The sequence below is a fragment of the Falco peregrinus genome, chromosome 4 (assembly GCF_023634155.1).
Source record: "Falco peregrinus isolate bFalPer1 chromosome 4, bFalPer1.pri, whole genome shotgun sequence".
NCBI classification, from domain to species: Eukaryota; Metazoa; Chordata; class Aves; order Falconiformes; family Falconidae; genus Falco; species Falco peregrinus.
Genome location: NC_073724.1, coordinates 59190963 through 59210267, shown reverse-complemented (window position 1 = coordinate 59210267; position 19305 = coordinate 59190963). Strand labels below are relative to the sequence as shown.

Below are 19305 nucleotides of genomic sequence, written 5' to 3'. Positions count from 1 at the left end.
GTAGAGTGCAACTAAAAAGTCTGAGCAGCAGCTTGGATCCTCTGAGTTAGAGAAGGCTGAATTAAATCTGCTTAGTTCTTCATAGATGCGACAAGGAATCACCCTATAGTCTCCTCCTCCTCTTCTGAATAACAAGCAGCACTTCGGAAAACCCTGCATCAGGCTGATTAGACATAACCAGACTCTTGTATTTTATAGGCTGGTAAGCGTCTTCTCTAAGGACTGGTCATTTATAAATAAAATTATCATCTGTAAAAACTTCCATCAGACAGAATTGGCGCCAAAGGAAATGGCCAATTTCTGTACAGGGGCCCTCAGCCATCTGGCCAGCCAATGTCCTCAATGGTTTTAAGTGAAAGTCAGCAGCGACAGCAGCCACTTCTTTACAAATTTTGGAAAACCACATGCAACATTAACAAATTACGTGCTTTTCCTAAGGAAAAAGATATCACAGCCCATTTCTTCTTCAGACAACCAGAGCCAAGATGCACCTTGCCCATTTACAAGCAAATTTACAAGACATATTTTATTTTTTATCCTGTGTAATTCAGTTCTGATTTGTGCATGAAAAATTCAAGGGAAGAGTGAAAAATACATATAACTTGATCGCTTCCCATGAGCTAAGATGAAGTTAGCAGACTTTTGTAACATGTTCAAATCAAACATACTTCAGGAATGGGCACATAATCCATGTGTTTTTTCTATCAGTAACAGTTCTTACAAAATAACGATAGAGGTGTAAATCGGCTGTCCTGTTTTCCCCTTCTGAAGATGCTTTGTACATCTGAAAGATGTGCAAAACAAAAATAATCTAGGATTGCATCAAGCTTGTGCATTTATTGGTAGCTCATTAAAAATTAATTCATTGCTGTAAAGGAATGCTAATAACAAATTAGTAAAAACTTCTTCTTTTCTTCTGTTTTTTTTTTACACAAATAGTTTTATTACAAACTTGAATTCTTAAGAAATACACATGTAAGAAATTACACAAAGGCCTTGGCATTTGTAAAAATCTTTTGGTATTTCCATGGTAATAGTCTATAAAACACTTTTGGACACAGATGTGCTCAAACAATGGTATTATTGCACAGAAATTCTTTAGAAATATTTCTGAGGCCACTTTGAAGAATCTTTTTGGCACAATATTAACAAAATTAAGGCTTTATACTTTTCAAAATCAAGTCATTCAGTGTGTGAGTAGCATTTAAAACCCTGAAAAATATTAAATACAGAATAAAGACTACAAGCTCAAAGCGGGATTTACTATAATAAACACAAATAGCTATTAACCCGGGTTCAGTCTCTGCAACTTCAGTATTGAAATGGCCTATGTAAAATGAACATTTCACATCATCTTTTGGCATTTAACATCTAATTCATGACACTGAAAAGAAGAAAACTTTTGTAAGCTTCTTTTTGAAATTATAAACTCAGAGCTTGATTTGCCTAATGGTTGATACCTATATAAATTACTAAAATATTTATATATAATTTTTCCTTGACCATCGCTGGATCATTCTTTATTCCACAGGAAAGTTTGTCCTACTGCATAAAGAAGCTGCATAGTACCAACATAGCAGAAACACTTACTTGCCTATTTGGGAAACCAGTTTGGCAATCTCTTCCAGATGTAGACCCATTAAAACCAGTAACGCTGAAGACTACAAACAGAAGCAAAGGTTTGCAGAATGGCACTCTATGTTGTGAAAAGATGGTTACGTGTTGCTTAACCACAGTCTGTAATCCCAAAACTCTTTTTTACATTAGTATTGCTTTGTACAGGAACAATAAGTACATACCCAAGAGTCTGGGATTTCGAGACACCTAGATAACGGTAACAACAAACTTATCTGGGGAAGAAAAATGAATCAAAATATATAATACAAGAATGAGAAAGGGGGGTCAAACAGTATAAGGCAGAACTGCATACCTCCTAGCACCTTTGCATTTTTTCTGGATAAATGCTGACTTTTTATTCTATCAGTGCATTGCATTTATATAAAAAATACATATATTTTGATCAAAAGTGCCATTTGGCATGTCAACATTTGAAGCTTATCTTTGTTGTCTCTTTTCTTCTTCAGCAAGGACAGGGCCAGTAAAGCAGTGTGTGTTAGTTATGCAAGTTCCTAAAAGGCACTTTACTGTTTTCATATTGGACAACAATGAGGTACATATGATATATGTCTAGGCTTCATTGCTGTTAAACGAATAGCACCATATTGTGTGAAATTAGTTGAAATTCAAAAGTCATTATGTTTTTCTCATACAGACTTGACAACGGCTAACATTGGAGCGCAGATCCCCTGCTTTCAAAGTTGAGGGAGTCGGTTTCCTATTAAAAAAAAAAATAAATGAAAAGACCCATGAACAACTGTTGATACAGTCAGTCCGTTTTCAGGTTTATAATTGACAACGCAAACTTTGCATGCAGCCAAGTGCCTCTTCAAGCTGTGCTGAATCAAGAAGGTGTCTCTTAAGTTCTCCAATGTATAGTCACTTTCAAGTTTGGTCACAAGCTATCACAATCACAAAACCAGTTAGTTTTAAACACTGTCCACTTCCAGTTACTTCAGAATTTAGTTCTGTCACAAGGCCAAACATTTTCCTAACTGGAAGACGCTACCTGTTTAATCAGCAGTTTGAAAACATGCTGGAATTTGGGCAGTAAAAAAAATATTAAGAAACTGAAGACATTTCACTGTTCATGGGTTTCTGCTAACTCTTGTGACTTTACAGAAAAAATGGAAAGCTAGCAAAGGAAATTACATGATGTCATACAGAAAGACAAACCAAAATCTTTAATCTCTAACCTATCATAAGCAGTTACTCCTAGCAACTGGCAATAAAGCATTTTCAGAAAACAGTGCGCTTACATTTAGCACTTTTCTTTAAAAAGGATTATGAGTTTAGAGGAAACTGAAGAGTATTTGTCAATTGTGATAGTAGGACAGGTCCCTTGATATGGGATTATTTTATTATTTTGAGATACAGTCTGTAGCCAGAAAAGGATATGAAGCTCACAGATTTCTGGGTAGGACTCAATGAATAAAAACAACTGTAGTGGTGACTCCTCTAAATTTTCCTCTGACCAGCTTTCCTCTTTCCTAGGGAGCCAATGCTTAACCCCAGCACTGACAAATGGGCTCTTTAAGCAGTAGCTTTTCTGGTTGATGAGATTATCACAACTCCACTGATAATCAGTGCTGGTGCTCAATTTTTCTACCTACAGTTGACAATTCTCTCATAGACAAACAGTCCAAAGTGGTTAAACAATCTGACTGAAACAGGCTAAGGAGCATTCACAGATGTAGAAGACATGAAGAGATGAAGGGTATCAGATGAAGGGTACCAGAAGCAGCAGCATGGACTGTAGTGAAGAAGATGTTTGCCTGCACTCTAGAGGAATGTCTGCTAATCAGGCAAGCTATGCAGACCTGGGAACTGGTCTATATGCTAACAGATCAATAAAATTTGTATGGAGCAGATTAGACTGTGTTGAAAAATACTTATGTGCAGGAGACCAGAAAAAAGCCTACTACCACTTAATTCCTCAAATTAGAACATCAGCAGGACTGAAGAAATGTCTAAGGCCTCTGCCTTCAACTGCATTTTATTCCGACATTACTTCCTCTTACATTAGGAAAAGGTAAATAATTGTTCAGCTCACTTAGTTCAACACCTGCACTAATTTCCAGTGGTTCTATTATGTGTTAACACCCACTAGAGGGGAATGTAATATTCTAACTTAATTTCAGCCAGTATGTCAGCCTATCCCAGTTACCACTCGGTGAATACAAACATAATGGAAATGCAAACACCGTTAGATTATTCTGAAAAGCAAAATGCTAGGTACAAATGACACATTGTAAACACTAATGGAAGATACATTCATTAATTCCCCCAAAAGCTATTATGATTTTTTTCTTTTTGTTACAAAAATCATTACCTGCGTATACTAACCAGGCTGGGGCACAGCCAATACTTGAACCATGTATTACCTTCAAACAATACTTCTCTTATTCAGTGACAACCCTTGACTAAGTCTCAAATACGGATAAATAAATCAAGGACTTACTTGAACATCTCGTTCCTCTCTATAGTGGCAAGCCAGAAGCTGTAAGCATTTGCATAATAATTGCAGGTGCCCCGGCCATGGCATTCAATGAAGGGAGCGCTTCGAAACTCCTCTAGGCAGGAACCAGGAGACGCCAGGGCTTGGCCAGAGCCCTCCGCACCAGCACTGGTGTGCTAGAAAAATGCAAAAGTATCAGTCAGAGAGGGATTCTTTACCTCTTCTGCTACAACACCTATTAACTCTCTTGCACAGGTATTTCTTCACATGCCTCTCCTTGTTCTCTGTTGCGTCTGTCTGCTGTTTTGTCCCTCAGCTCAAGGAAGAGCAAGAAGGTAGAGCTGAAGGGCTTGAGGTGGCACTGGGTTCTCTTGCTTAACTGCAGCACAATTCACCAGCAACATCAACTTCAGAGGCAGCTTTATGTACAGAAATCCTTCAGGACTGACAGTAGAACCCAAGAACTCCATATAGCACTCTATGCTAGCAACAGACCAGGGCCAGCTCTCCAACCCAGAAGACATACAGACGGGTAGGGTTTATACTGAATAGCTTAACACAGTTCCTGCCCCACATCACAGTGGCCTCTCTCCCACTGCGGAGTGCTAACAGCTTTGGATCCATGCTGTTTCTCAGATCATGTCCAGACCTTGCCTGGGAGAGTGTCTGTTGATATAGGTGGTGAGCATGACAAGAAGCATGCTAACAACTGAACAATATGGAAGACTACAGAGTGGTTCTTCCAAGCCACTCCTTGGCCCTATTTGCTTTGCTAGTATAGATACAGCTGAAAAAACTGGATAAAAGGACAAAAATGCCATTTGAAAACTGAAGGCTTATTCATCAAAAAATGGGAAGTGGATAGGCACTGATATGCTACAACTCTAAGAAGCTACTGCAAGGCTGCAACATAGATGTACAAAGACAATGGAAAATTATGCTTGCTTCCTCATTTATTCAGCCCTCGGATCCTGTGCTGGAGCTGCAAACAAGAAAGCAAGCTGTGTGCATTTCCCCAAAAGTGAACACCTAATTGCTATATTGCATTATTCTCATTTAGCAATTAGCCAGAATCTTAAGTCACCAGAAAGGGTAGAGGTCTAATGCCCTTCTAAGACCTGAAGCGACCTAGTCAGATATTAACTTTCCCAGAGCAGGAGTGCAGATCAGACACTCGAAAGAAGTAGTTTTGTCAGCTCAGAATATGCCCCAGTACACTTACCATGACAAAGGAGTAACCAATCCAAAGTGAACTCCAGCCTTCAGGACACGGTGGTATTTGAATTGTTTGACTGTGAACAGCTATTACCATAGCAGGAGCTTCACACACAGAGCATCTAGAAATACCAAGACACAAATGAGCTACACACACTTGAGGATTAGTATTTCCTTTTTCAGAAGTTATTTTAAGGAATCTTGAATCAGAAAATGTCACTTTCAAAACCAAAGGGAAATCAAAACATTTCATTTAGAAAAACAAACAACTGGTTCTTTTCTTTTTTCTTTTTTTTTTTTTTTCCTTCTCATTTGCTTAGGGACAGCTTGACTATTAAGTCTTATTCCTATTAGCTTTTCTATGAGCAAAGAACAAGAGATATCTTATTTGAATTCAAATATATTTGTCTTTTTCTAGTCCCATTTGTACTGTAGTTTCTAAAAGTGCTCAATGTCATGAACATGAAAGGCAAATAGCCAAACATTGTAACTCAGCAAGTATCACTTAAAAGTGGTCTGCTGTGACGAGAGACAAGTAACAGCAATTCATCATCCTAAACATAGCCCTGAGTGACTTCCAGAGAGAAAGCCATCTCTCTGGAAAATGTCTTACAAAGGTAATCACTGCTAATCTAATCTAATGCAGACTCTGCCTCATGCATTTTCCTTAAAAGTGGCTTTTATTTACATTTGTGGTCTTCATCTCCAGTAAGAGATTTCTCGCGAAATAACTTCAACAATGGACTTGAAAGCTACTCTTCAGAAAGCTATGCAGCACCAGTTCTTTTACTTTAGATAAATCCATTGTGTCTCAGAACTGCTAGGTTACCGAATAATCCAATGACCTATCGTGCCTTCACAGGAGAATCATAAAAAAATGTTAAGTTGGGCTGGAAATTTTAATACAGGAGCTGGTAATAAGGAATTTGATAGATATAATCCATTTTTCCTTGTAAAACTCCTAAATTGGCTACTGCAGTTAGCAATGATGAAAAAGACTCGAAACAGATACTTAGAACTAAACAGTCTGATTCTTGTTATCAGAGCGGTGAAAAGAATCAAGTGCAAAATGGATTAAGGTGGATTCTGGAAAATGCACAGAAGCAAAGGAGTTCAGAATGAAAGCCTTCTATTTCTGACTTGTGAGGACTGCTGTCATACCTACTGCCTTCATCTTTAGTGCAGAAGCAAGACAGTTATTTTAAGAAACACATCAATGAAAGAGTAAGTTAAAAGAAGAATGTAAAGCTGTCTCTATTCTTGGAGCTCTGCTTTGCTTCAAGAGATTTCTGGTATTTCAGTGGAAGGCCTTACATGAAAAGAAATCCCATGACCCAAGGCAGCAAGTGACACTTCTACACCTTTTCAACTTTTGGACAGGGAAAACACTTGGTTTAAAAGCCTTGACTGATAAAATAAATTGAAAGAATAGTCTTCTCGGATCCTTTGCTGGTTTAAAAAATGTGTATTACAATTATCTCACTCTCTTCTACGGCTAAAAGGAGAAAAACCCATGCACACATACACACATATATGTGTGTGTATATACATATATATATATACACCCATATACATTTTTATGGTGCAAAAGCTCATCTATATGCAGAAGATAAAGCAAAATGTTGGTGGGTACCTCCCTGAGCAAGAGTTTCAAAAGTGATTGTTAAAGGTTATTTTGGGTGCTTGATCAGCTATGGCATAAGAGGAATATGAATTTCAGAGGTTGGTCATTTGAATTTTTCTGAAAGTCAAGCCCCTTCCACTCACATCTAATGAACAATCAAAAACGTCACATAAAAACTATAGCCTCTCTTGAGAATCTTGCCCTCAATCTGCCCACTCATTTTCAAGGCATATAAATTTCTATGGCACTAAACAAAAAATACAGCAGAGAGTACAACTGCAGACACAAGATGGATTCTGTTATGCAGAATAAATACTGAACGTTTTGCAGCAATGCCAAATAGCTTTTTGAACATACCAAGATGTCAAGACTACAACCCACTGATGATTTGAATTGTCCTTTCTCTCAGAGGGTATATACAAACCTGAGAAAATAATAACAGCAATCTTCACTCCTATTTACTTTACATGGCAGGAAGGGTGATCAGCAAGAGCCAATACTGATCAGAAGCAGTGATAGGAATCATAGTAATGCCTATATCTAATCATTATCATCTAAATTATAAGTTTAAGATTCCCTCACCAGTGATGCTGTTCACCACACTCTTGTTCATACCTCTGCCTTCAGCACTGGGCGTATTATGACAGGTTAGTTTTTGTTAATGGCCTTAAAATCTAAAATGGACCAAAAGTTCAATATGTTGAATTGATGGCAGAACAGTCATGTTTGACACAAGTGCCACACTTTATGCTAGCTGAGAATCTAGAATTATTAAAAAATAGATGACTGATTTTGCAACCATTTCCTTTAATTCAGACAATAATGGCTGTATTCAAGTAGTATGACCAAAACAATGGAAGAAACCTAGCAATCTACTGTATGATAATGCAACCATTTTCAAGCACAAAGAAACCAAGCCCTAAAGAGCTCCTAGCTATGGCTAGTCAAAAACGGAAGTGTTTTAGATAAGAATTGTGAATAAATTCAAAACTTTTTCTCCTTCAAAGTACATTATAGCTTTTGCAAAACATAATTTCAAAGTAGCTCTTTTCATTTCAATTAGACTCAAAATAGACTACTCATTTGTTTGGGTTTCCCCCAGATGGATTTATTTTTTATCAAAGTCTAAACTGAACCATTTCATCAAAGGATCTCAAACTTTAAATTTTTAAATTTAAAGGCAGGAAATAAAAATATACAGATTAAAAGCCTTCTTAAAAAAAAAAAAAAGAAAAAAGCACCATATGCACTTTTCACAGGCTTCTTCATTTTACAAACACAGCAAAACTGAAACCGTACCTGCTGATGAATGGTCTAATATTATCACCAGTGATCGGAGCCATACTCATCGGCATGGGTTCAGGAGTGGACAGCCAGTAGGAATAGTCATTCCTCGATGCAAAGTTACATACGTTGTTGATATTGCAGAATAAGAAAGGCATGGTACTAAATTTACGAAGACAGCTTCCTGCTGTGCCTGAAATGTTAAGTGAAAGGTTATTTGTTAACCCATTTTTATTAAACCATTGCCAACCTCCAAACAAATATTTCCAGGAGCTGCTAAAAAGCAGATGACACTCACTCTGGAAGGCCCAGCTCTCCCAAAGTGACTTCTCTTAGCTCCGTAAGGAAGGAACAGGGCAAGGCAAGGGGTAGCCCCGTCTTGCCCATAGAATTATGGAATAATTTAGACTGGAATAGACCTCTAGAGGTCATCTATCCTAACCCCTTGCCAGTTAGATCAGCTTGCTTGGGTCCATAGCCAGTTGAGTTTTGAGTATCTCCAAAGACAGATTCAACAACCTCTCTGGGGTCCCACTCCAGTGTTTGAGCATTAGCATGGTTAAAAAAGCTTTTCTTTTTGTTTCATTGGAATAGATCTCATACTTTGTGTTCATTTCTTCTTCTGTCACTGAGCCCCTCTGAGAAGGGTTTGGCTCCATCTTCTCTATCCTATGTGCAGACAGCAACAAAGGCTTCTCCCTAAATTTCTGTTGAGGCTGAGCAAACGCAGCTCCATCAGGTTATCCAGACCTCACGAGCCATCTTAGTAGATAGCTGTTGTATTCACTGTGGTACATCACAGTTTCCCTTTCTCTGGGAGGCCCAAGCCTGGGCACAATTTACCAGATGTGACTTCACAGTGGCCAAACAGCGGGGAAGAATCACTTCCATCTGCTGTTTGCACATTTGCCAACAGAGGCCAGTAGGCTGGGCAGTGGGGAATGGGGTAGCTGTTTCAAGGGCACACTGCTAATTCATGTTGTGTTGTGCACCAGGGCTCCCAGATCCTTTTCTGCAAAGCAGCTTTCTAGCAGTCTTTACTGCTGCTACTGGAAATAGCGCTCCACCCTTAGTCTGTTCTGTTGCATGACTTTATTTCATTCTAGGTGTACTCCTCTGCATTTGCCTTCACTGAACTTCAGGTTCTTCTCAGTCCTTTTCTCCAGCTTGGCCAAGTCCCTCTGAATGGCAGCTGCGTTCACTAGTGAATCAACCATCCCTTCCAGTTTGGCATTACCCACAGCCTTGCTGAGAGTGCACTCTATCCCATCATCCAAGTCATAAATAAATTCATTAAATAGTATTGACCCAGTACTAATTCCTGAGTGACATCACTGATCAACAACCACCACTCAGACTTTGTACATCTGATCACATCTCTCTGAGCTTGATGGACGCACCAATTTCCCACTCACCTTATCATCTACTTAGGCAGTCCATAACTTGCTACTATGACTACAAAGGTACTATGGATGGACCATGTCAAAGGCTTTGATAAAAACTTTCTTAAATAAAAACTAAACGGACACAGTTTCCACTATACACCAAACCATTATTTGTACCAGCCTAAAAGGTTGTATTTGTACCAACCAGCTAGCCAAGAATAATTACACAGGTTTGTTCAATACAGTTCTACAAATGAAAGAAACATTTGGTTTGTAATGAGTTCTATTTGAATTCTAATTTGGTCTCTGCTTACCCAGATCTTGGCCATGTGCTCTTTCATTCCCTTGTACATAAAGTAAGGAGTAGCCATGGTAAATCAGCCTTGTTCCAAATGGACACGATGGTTCTTCGGTGGTTTGACTGTGTCTAGTAACAAGGAAGCCATGAGCAACAGACGGTGCACCTGGTGGGCCCATAGCCCCAGGCAAACCTTCAGGGCCAGGTGGACCAGGGAATCCTCTGGGCCCTACAATACAGAGAGGTTTTTTTCATCTCTACAAACAGCAGTACTCTGCCTACATAACTAAAGAAGTGAAAATAGATATATTGACACCTGATCTCCTATGTTAATTTTCTATGAAAGAACCAGGTCTTTGAAGAACTCATGGGCTTACCTGGGGGACCATAAGGACCAGCTTCTCCTTTTTGCCCAGGTTTACCATCAAACCCTGGACTACCAGGTGGTCCAGGTACACCTGAAGGTCCTGTCACCCCTGTTGAAAAGCAAGGACTAGTTATTACCGGATAATACCTCATGTTAGCTCTGACTTACTGGCTTTTAATACAGTACAGCACAGGCACACCTCAGCATAAGCTAAATTCATGCGGATTCAGTGTGTATATTTCAATATCTAAAGCACATACATGGGTTACTGCAAGTCAAGTGATTATAGTAGAGAAGAACAAAGAAGTAAGCAGAAGGCGTACTTCTAAAATAACTAGTATTTGTCTGGACTATGAAAAGGAAAGGCAGCAATCTCCTCCCTCTCTGCTTATCATATGACTCAATCAAAAACAGACCACAAAAAGTAAGGTCATGAACAGTGGGAAAATCAGCATTCTCCTAGCTGCTTCCCAAACAGGTTTTCAGACATATGCTATGTCTTCCTTTTATCAATTTCTAGGGATGCTTTGAGTCTGATTGTATTTATACTGAGTACATAAACTCAGCAACTCTGACTTTGGGAAAAAGAAGTTAACACCATATCATGTCCTGTGGCATATCCGAAGCTTCAGATTGTCACAGCTGTCCTTTTCCTGATCTCTCAGAAAGCAATACTGTGTTCATGTATTGAACTGACTGCTAGAAAACAGCAACATATCCCATACAAGCAAACCAATGCTGTGTTCAGTTGCTGAGATTATTTCACAGCTATATGCTAATGGTTAGCAGCTGCAGAATTGCAACCCCACCTTCAAAAGCAAACTTCCGTATCAATTACTTCAATTATATTCCACCATAATACCCCATCATCTTCTCATAAAACAATCAGGAACAAAGCTTTCCCTTAGAATATTAATAGCTTAAGAATACCTCTGAGCTCCCACTCTCCATGTGCTGTCATTGTGAAGGACATGTGTCCTTGTGCCAGCATTCTATTTGTCTTACTTTTTGCTCCATTCCCTTATTCCCTAATGTGTTAATTTTTTTTAGTTCACATTTTCTTTCTAAAAATTGCAATATCTGGACTAAGAGATGAAATCTAGGACTGTGGAACAAGCTTCCCGAGGAAGCACTTTCCACTCCAAGGTTAAGGTGTTTTTCCTCATGCTTGTCTTCTCCCAGACACACACAGTAATTAAGTTTGGATTCAACACTGAAAAAAGAAGGTACCTCAACAAATACATTCTGGGGAAAGGATGAGCACTGTGTTGCAGTCATTCTGCTTAAAGTTAATCTCAGATACTGATGACTGCAGAGTGAGAGCATATAAAAAAATTACTAGGAAGGCATCTATTTCTGGGACTCCTCTGGATGAGCTTCAAAAAGGACTCTCTTCCTCATCACAATTTAAGTGGCTATTAAAAGCTGGATAATATTATACAAAAAATCTTCCAATGTCTAGCCTACCATTGGCCTCTTTTTACATTACTTAAAATGGATTTGTACTGGTAAGTTAGAAAGTCTCACCTTGCTGTCCTTTGGGACCTGGAAGTCCTGGGAAACCTTTGAGACCAACCGGTCCTACAGGGCCAGGTAAGCCAGGATCCCCTTTAACAAGCTGAAAAGCACCTGGTGGGCCTGGTGGGCCTTGTAAACCTGCCAATGTTAACAAAGGAAGTCAGCATGTATGTAGTATTGCACAATAAGGAAGTGAGAAAACAGTGTTACTTTGTATTGCCATTTATGTAGTTGGAGAACAGAGCCTATACCTACAAGTCATCAATGTGTCCAGGACTTCTCATGTGCACTGAGTAGAGCCATACCTGTTAAGAAGCCAAACCTGAAGTTGTCTGAGGGTAGAAGACAATGGTGTTCAAGGGACAATGGGGGAAACAGCCTGAGCTGGGCCTCTGCCACTTAGAAACTTCTGGTAACACCTAAGTAGCTGCACAGGCTGCTGCTGAAAACCATATTGCTACCTCCCACATTCTCATCTCTCCCCAGACAGAACAGAGCAGCCCCACAGATGTAGCTCTGACCAGAAGCAATGCAACCAGCGCGGGCAAACAGGGAGTGCCATCTCTTGGGGGTGGCATTGGCAGTTTGCGCAGCGGTTTGCTCAGAAGAGCTGCACACTGCCCGTCACCGGGCGGCTGCCTGCTTTGCTCGCCGGCAGGCTGAGGCTGCAGCCCCGACAGTCACACCAACCAACTGATGGCTCTGCAAGCCAACCCAGAGGTCTCCATGGAATTATTATTAGAAGGATGACATCTTTCAAAAGAATTACCATTCTTAAAGTGGACTCTTTTTCTAAGAACTGTAAGGAGATTGTGACCGGCTGAAAGAAAATGGTGTCCAACACTGCAACTACAAGGCTATGGCCAAAACCCAAACAGAAGCACTACAGACTATCTTCGCTGATATCTCCACCCAAACAGACCTCCCAAGGACTGAAATAGCTGTCCAGACCTTAGGCTGCATGGGGTTCCCTCAGCAAGGTTGCGGGTGACCCCAGTTGCATGGTGTAGTTAATACGCTAGAGGGAAGGGATGCCATCCAGAGGGACCTTGACATGCTTGAGAAGTGGGCTAATGTGAACCTTACGAAGTTCCACAACACCAAGTGCGAGGTCCTGCACCTGTGTTGGGGGAATCCCCAATATCAGTACAGACTGGGGGATGAATGGATTGAAAGCAGCCCTGAGAAGGATTTGGGGATACAGGTAGACAAAAAATTGGGTATCAGCCATCAATGTGTGCTCTCAGGCCAGAAAGACGACTGTATTCTAGGCTACATGAAAATAAGCACGGCCAGCAAGTGGAGGGAGGTGATTCTCCCCCTCTAGTCTGCTCTCATGAGACCCCACCTGGAGTACTGTATGCAGCTCTGGGGTCCCTAGTACAAGAAAGACAAAGACCTGATGGAGGAGGTCCAGAGGAGAGCCATGAAAATGGAAAATGGTCAGAGGCCTGAACACCTCTCCTGTAAAGAAAGGCTGAGAGAGTTGGACTTGCTCAGCCTGGAGAAGAGAATGCTCTGGGGAGACTTTATTGCGGCCTTTCAATACATAAAGGGGGCTTATAAGCAAGATAGAGAGAGACTTCTTACCAGGGTTTGGAGTGACAGGGCAAAGGGCAATGATTTTAAACATAAAAAGGGTAGAATTAGCTTGGACTTAAGGAATAATGTGGTTTTTTTTACAGTGAGGGTGGTGAGACACTGGGACAGAGAATTTGTGGATGCCCCATCACTTGAAATCTTCAAGGTTAGGTTGGATGGGGTTTTGAGCAACCTGATGTAGTGAATGATATCCCTGCCCATGGCAGGGGGATTGGACTAGATGATCTCTAAAGGTCTCTTCCAGCCCAAACCATTCTATGATTCTATGGTTCTAGGACACCAATTAAAGATTCTAATAATAACAAAACCTCAGTATTGATTTTTCAGAGCAGGCGATAAATACATTCACTTTCTATGCAATACTTCAATCTAATCTGACCATTCAGATGCTGATATCATGATATCTGGTTTCATATTCTACCTGTTTGCGTTGAATAAAAGGGGGAGGGAGATACCCATTAATTAGTTACAAATGACCATTTTAACAACAACATCTGGGAAGAAAAGCAAGGCTTTATATTGTACCTTTAGATCCAGGAAGACCTTGGTCACCTCGCTCACCCTTAAGGCCTGGGAAGCCAGGAGATCCTTTTGGACCTGGAGTCAAAGGAAATATTTACATAAAAATTAATTGATTTGGAAGGATATGTGCAGAATAATCATGTATGACCCCATGATCAGGTAAGGGCCATGACTTTATTCACACAAGTACTTTTTACCTGTTTGCCAGAACAAGATAAAAACAACAGCACTAAGCCACCAAAGAAATGAAGACTGGAAACAGGCTTATCTTACTTTAGTTAATAATATATTTCTCGAAATTACAAGAATTAGTTTTTTTATTAATAAACGTTTTTTATACAGGTGGTGTTTTCATGTATGTGATGGTGACAGTAGCAGCAATATGGTCAGCAATGGAGACATACTAAGACTGGATTTTCCCAAATACAGCTGTAACATTTGCCTCTCCAATTCTCAAGAAAATCTTGAAGATTCTTAACTGGTAATGTCTAAACCATTGATTTTACATCCACCTTTTAAAGCAAGTGCACACTTGAAAGTAGCAAAGCAAGACAACAGGCAAAAGGCAAAAAACCCCGAGAAAAATCTCAATGCTTTTGTGTGCTTTTTGATGCAGCTTTCAGTGTCCTGTTTCAATAATTTGTAACATAGAGTCAACATTCTTTAAGCATCTTCTTTGAGAGAGGAAGGATATGAAAGAGACATCTTTGCATACTTCTTAGGAATATGGTAAATTTTCTTCTCACCTGGAATACCTGGAACTCCTGGTGGTCCCAGATCACCCTTAGGACCAGTATCTCCTGGTGAACCAGGACTACCCTGTATGAAAGAAAATGTGAAGTATAGTTATCTTACACTATTATGATACAACTCACAAATAGGCTGTGTATTTCTTAAAAACCTATGAAAAAAAATTAAAATGAGAGAAAAGCCATAAAGTTTAAGGAATGGTTACTCTCTACCATGATTAGATAAGAAACTTCTCTTACAAGAACAAGCATAACACCTTATTCTTACTCAACTATTTATTGCTTTACAAAGATACTATCATAGAATAAGGTCTCACTAACAGTATAGCTAATTAAAAGTATAGCCATAGACCATGCTGTTATGAAAACCATCACTAAGCAGAAATCTAAGCAAATAATAATTTCAGTGCAGACCCAGCAGACGGTGGCTACTTAGATAATCAAATGGGGTAACTCTAGACCACAGTAGACTTGAAAACTTCTACATTCGCATATGGAATGAAATCAAATGTGCTCAACAATTTATAATTTTCTGAAGATTTTTACTTTTCAACAGGGCTAAAATACTCAAGGATTTAAACGCTTCAAACACAACATGAACTCCTCCTTCTGCCTTCACTATTATAAACTGCTCCCCTGAAATTAATGGTCACAAGTTCATTGTAGCCTCACTTCAAGGAAAAACAAGCCCACTTTTCAAAAGACGCTGTGAATAGTCATTCAAAGGACTGCCAATTTTCTGTTCTTCTTTTGTCTGTTGCAGATCATCTGCAAAAAGCTTGTTAAGTATAGTTTAGAGATTTGCCCTGGCTTAAGGAATATGGCAGTGATAGTCCCCAGTATAATAAAATGTGGAACACAGGTGGAGGAAAGAAACAAAACCCCTTTGCTAATTAACGTGTTGAGCAGAGGCGGGAGATGTGAATCCAGTACTCAATGAAAAATAATACTAGTGGTAGGATTAATCTTATCATATTTGCAGAGCAACAGAATAGATACACACAGAACTGATTTTTCATTTGACATAAGTTAGATGTTTATATGAAGGTGAGAAGAATGGCTCCCTACAAACGTCTGATTCTTTCCACGGACTATAAAGGGAGAAGAGATGACTAGTTCAAAAATGGATGTCAGCAGTGAGGCTTCCAAAGTTAAACAAAAGAAGCGCTGCCCTCGGAGTGGTAAGGGAGGCATTAATGAAGTAAGGTTCCCTGGTTTCCTTCAGTCATATAGTCACAGTATGCAGAACTGTTTAAAGAAACGGCCATCTTTTTGTATCATGATGTGAACTCCTGTAACACATAACAGGAGGGTTAACATTCATTCAGAAGACAGTCACATGTCAGATGACCTCTTTAAAAGAGGCTTTTTAAAATATTTTTAGGTTATAATTATAAAACAGAAGTATTCATAAGAAGAGTTTCATGGAAGCTTTCCATCAAAATACTTTTTCCACAACAGTATGCAGTTTCTTAAACTTTTCTTTTTTTCTTCCTCATCAGATATAGCTTGGCAAACAATGTTTTGCTTTGGTTCTTTTCCAAACAAAACAAAACTATTTCAGTTTGTGAAAATGAAAATGGTTCTTTTCTCATTTCAATGTTAAAATGCACAGAAAAACCCATTTGTGTTTCACAGTCTAATCTCCTCATTCACTTCTTTTGGATATGATTTTTGGACAGGCTGTGTCACCCATCTTGTAACAAAATCTTCTTTCTGATATAGGTTACCATATACCTGGCAACCTCTATGAGCAATTGAGCCGTAATCAGGGCAGGAGCCTGTCACAATGGGGAGGATAAAGACATTAGAAACCCATCTTAGTATGTGCCACCAGAAATCTATTGAAATAACTCTCACTGGAGCATTTCACACTGAGTTAACAACCCAATACCATGCATTGTGGCTTAAGGCACAGAATCAAAATCCTTTGGCATCTCCCATTCTTGATAAACAAACAGTCTTGGACTGGAATATCAGCCTGTAAAGAGCTTTAGAATTTCCTGGGGTACAGAAATTTAGCGCTATGCAGAAGTACTGCAAATTCTTAAAATAAGAATATTATTTTGAAATTCACTTCCTTCAAGCTGGTATGGTGTGATCTCAAAGATAAAAAGGCATAGCCAAGATTTGGTGTCAGAACAGTGAAGCAAATCCTGAATGTCTCTGTGAAGTGAATCCTGGATGCACAAAAGGATACAGTAGATCTTTGCATTATCGAGAATAATGTGGACCTTTTACGTCCACTATCAGTATCCTGCTTTTTCACATCAGGACCCTATTCCCGAGTCTTCCTTTTGTACACTAGGAATTGTTGAGTCATATCCACCTACTTTCCTATTCCTTCTTCCAAAATTATCATCATCATAATCACAATTATTATTAATAATTCTTTATTTTTATTATTTTCTTAGTAGGAAAGAGGAATAGTTAAAATATAGACTGTATTTTTCAGTGTGGAAGAAGGCAGCGGACACTCCAAGAGGAAGAGTATAGAAGACCAACTATTCTGGGTGACTGTCTTATTCTGCTTCATTCTCCCTAATACACAGAAAAGGGACTGGTTTAGACCAGGGAAAATGAATAATATATGACCACAAAGTACTAATATCATTGCCTGTTTGTATTTCTAAATCAGCAGCTATATTTCATCACTTACAGTACTGAAAGTGCACTTTATTTGGAAGTTTTCATAACAAAACCAAACAATTCAGATATTTTCAAAAGGCAATTTATCATGAAATATGCAACCTTTAAAATTAACTACTAATGCATTTGTAGGATTTATGGATGTGCTGCAGCCATCTTGTACTGTTAATACACTCTAAATTATTATATTCTGGGTGTTGTATGCTACCACTCACTATCTATAAATTTCTAATAAGTTCATTAGCTTACCGGGAAGCCTTTAGAAGGAGAGAACTTAAATGTTTTCAGACTGACTTGACATCGTCAGCAGTGAGTCCAAAGGCACTTTGAGCATAAAGTATCATTATTTTGAACAAGAAATATCTATGATTAATACATCCATTAATTACAAGAACCAACTTTCAGCATATCTGGAGGGTACTAAAAGTAACTTACTGGCAGTCCCTGGAAACCTGGATCACCTTTGACTCCTGGACTGCCAGGAGTCCCAGGCCAACCATTGCTCCCCTGCTCTCCTTTGGCCCCTTTCAGTCCTGGGGGTCCTGGTGGCCCTGTTGGACCTGGTAAACCTGCAAGCCAGAAGAAGACATTATTTAGTGGCAAAATGTGTTCAGAGCAGTACCTGATGGAGAACAAGCTGGCTCAATCTACAGGTAGGCAGAACCAAAGTAATTATTGTAACAACATTTCAAGAAAATAAGCAGAGGAATCTGTTGCAGGGAGGTCCATATGACTCCCCATCCTACCATTTATCAGCCTGTGACTGATGGAAAATAGCGGAGAGTTCTCTTTATGTGCAGAACAAACAAGACGGTATGTTCTCAGGTATAAACATACTAAAGACATATTGCAGCTCTGCTCTGCTCCCCTCCTTAACCTCTAGCACAGGGCCACTGCCAAGGTACGGCCACACTGGGCCATTTTTAAACACACTAACACTCCAGGACATAAGAACATACAGCCATGGCTGCCTCACAACAGTAAATAAAGTCCAGAGGGAAAGATGGAAATGGGAGGCAAACTTCTCAACATCAGAAAGATTTCTGGACAAAACCAACTGCCTGAGGACATAAAATCAGCCTCTCCTAGGACATAACACCAAACTGCCTATGAAGGGAAGCTATGACCTGTGAGAAGAGGATAAACAAGAATATGCAATACTGATTAATCATTAATTAATTAGGTGAGCTTTGCTTAACAGCAGTACATTAATACTAAAGATAAAGAATTACCTGGAAGACCAGGTTGGCCTTGGGGTCCTCTGTCTCCTTTAGGGCCCTCAATTGCACTTCCTGGTAGCCCAGGAAGACCTTGGCTTCCCTTAGGACCTGGTGGACCAGCATATCCTGGTTCTCCTTTCAGGCCTGGGATCCCCGGACTTCCTGGGGATCCTGGAAAACCCACATCACCTTTCGCACCTAAGATTTGAAACAACCCCCAAAACACGATTAGAGAAAGAATCACAATCACTGAAACCTTCTGCCTTATTATCTACTCACAGTAAGCTTTATTCCTTAAGAACCTTGCCTTTATACCTTTGTATAAAAGTGCAAAACTTTAGGAAAACTGTATTATTCTCCACATGGCATAAAGTATGAGGAAAAGAGTAGTTAAACTGACATATCTTTTCTTAGCTAAACTGATCACTGGACTATTTTAAATCACTCTAGAAACAGATGAACATTCAGCATCTCTGTATGAGTCTTTACAGAAAGAATATAAACCCCCTAAAGCCTTACTCCATTACAATTATTATTGTCACAGCTGAGTAATGGATGTTTTGCTTGACTAAGCATAAAAGGACTTGCTCCTGGAGAAAAATGGAATATGTTTTTTATTAAGATCTAGATTTAGACACTTAGTACTTACCTTCAGGCTTGCACAAATATCGGTCAAATTTTAGATCATGATTGAGCAAAAAAGTATATAGATTAGCTGGTGTAAGTACAATAATAAAGAGAAAATGTGTAAAGAACACTATCCTTGGCTCTTTGCCTAAGCAGAAGAGGGTCTTTAA

The 19305-nt window shown here is 39.3% G+C and overlaps 1 protein-coding gene across 1 annotated transcript in view; it reads right to left on the bottom strand.

Moving 5' to 3' along the window:
• Nucleotides 1–812: 812 nt before the first annotated feature.
• Nucleotides 813–19305, bottom strand: part of COL4A1 (collagen type IV alpha 1 chain) — a 124693-nt gene continuing 106200 nt past the window's right edge. The window contains exons 42-52 of the mRNA XM_055801375.1: nt 18521–18706; nt 17724–17857; nt 14637–14709; nt 13894–13965; nt 11776–11904; nt 10259–10357; nt 9898–10110; nt 8214–8391; nt 5298–5412; nt 4079–4251; nt 813–2335 (exon numbers count right to left, since the gene is read on the bottom strand). Of these exons, the coding sequence (XP_055657350.1) occupies nt 2254–2335; nt 4079–4251; nt 5298–5412; nt 8214–8391; nt 9898–10110; nt 10259–10357; nt 11776–11904; nt 13894–13965; nt 14637–14709; nt 17724–17857; nt 18521–18706 (1454 nt within the window). The 3' untranslated portion in view covers nt 813–2253. The remainder of the gene's footprint in view (nt 2336–4078; nt 4252–5297; nt 5413–8213; nt 8392–9897; nt 10111–10258; nt 10358–11775; nt 11905–13893; nt 13966–14636; nt 14710–17723; nt 17858–18520; nt 18707–19305) is intronic.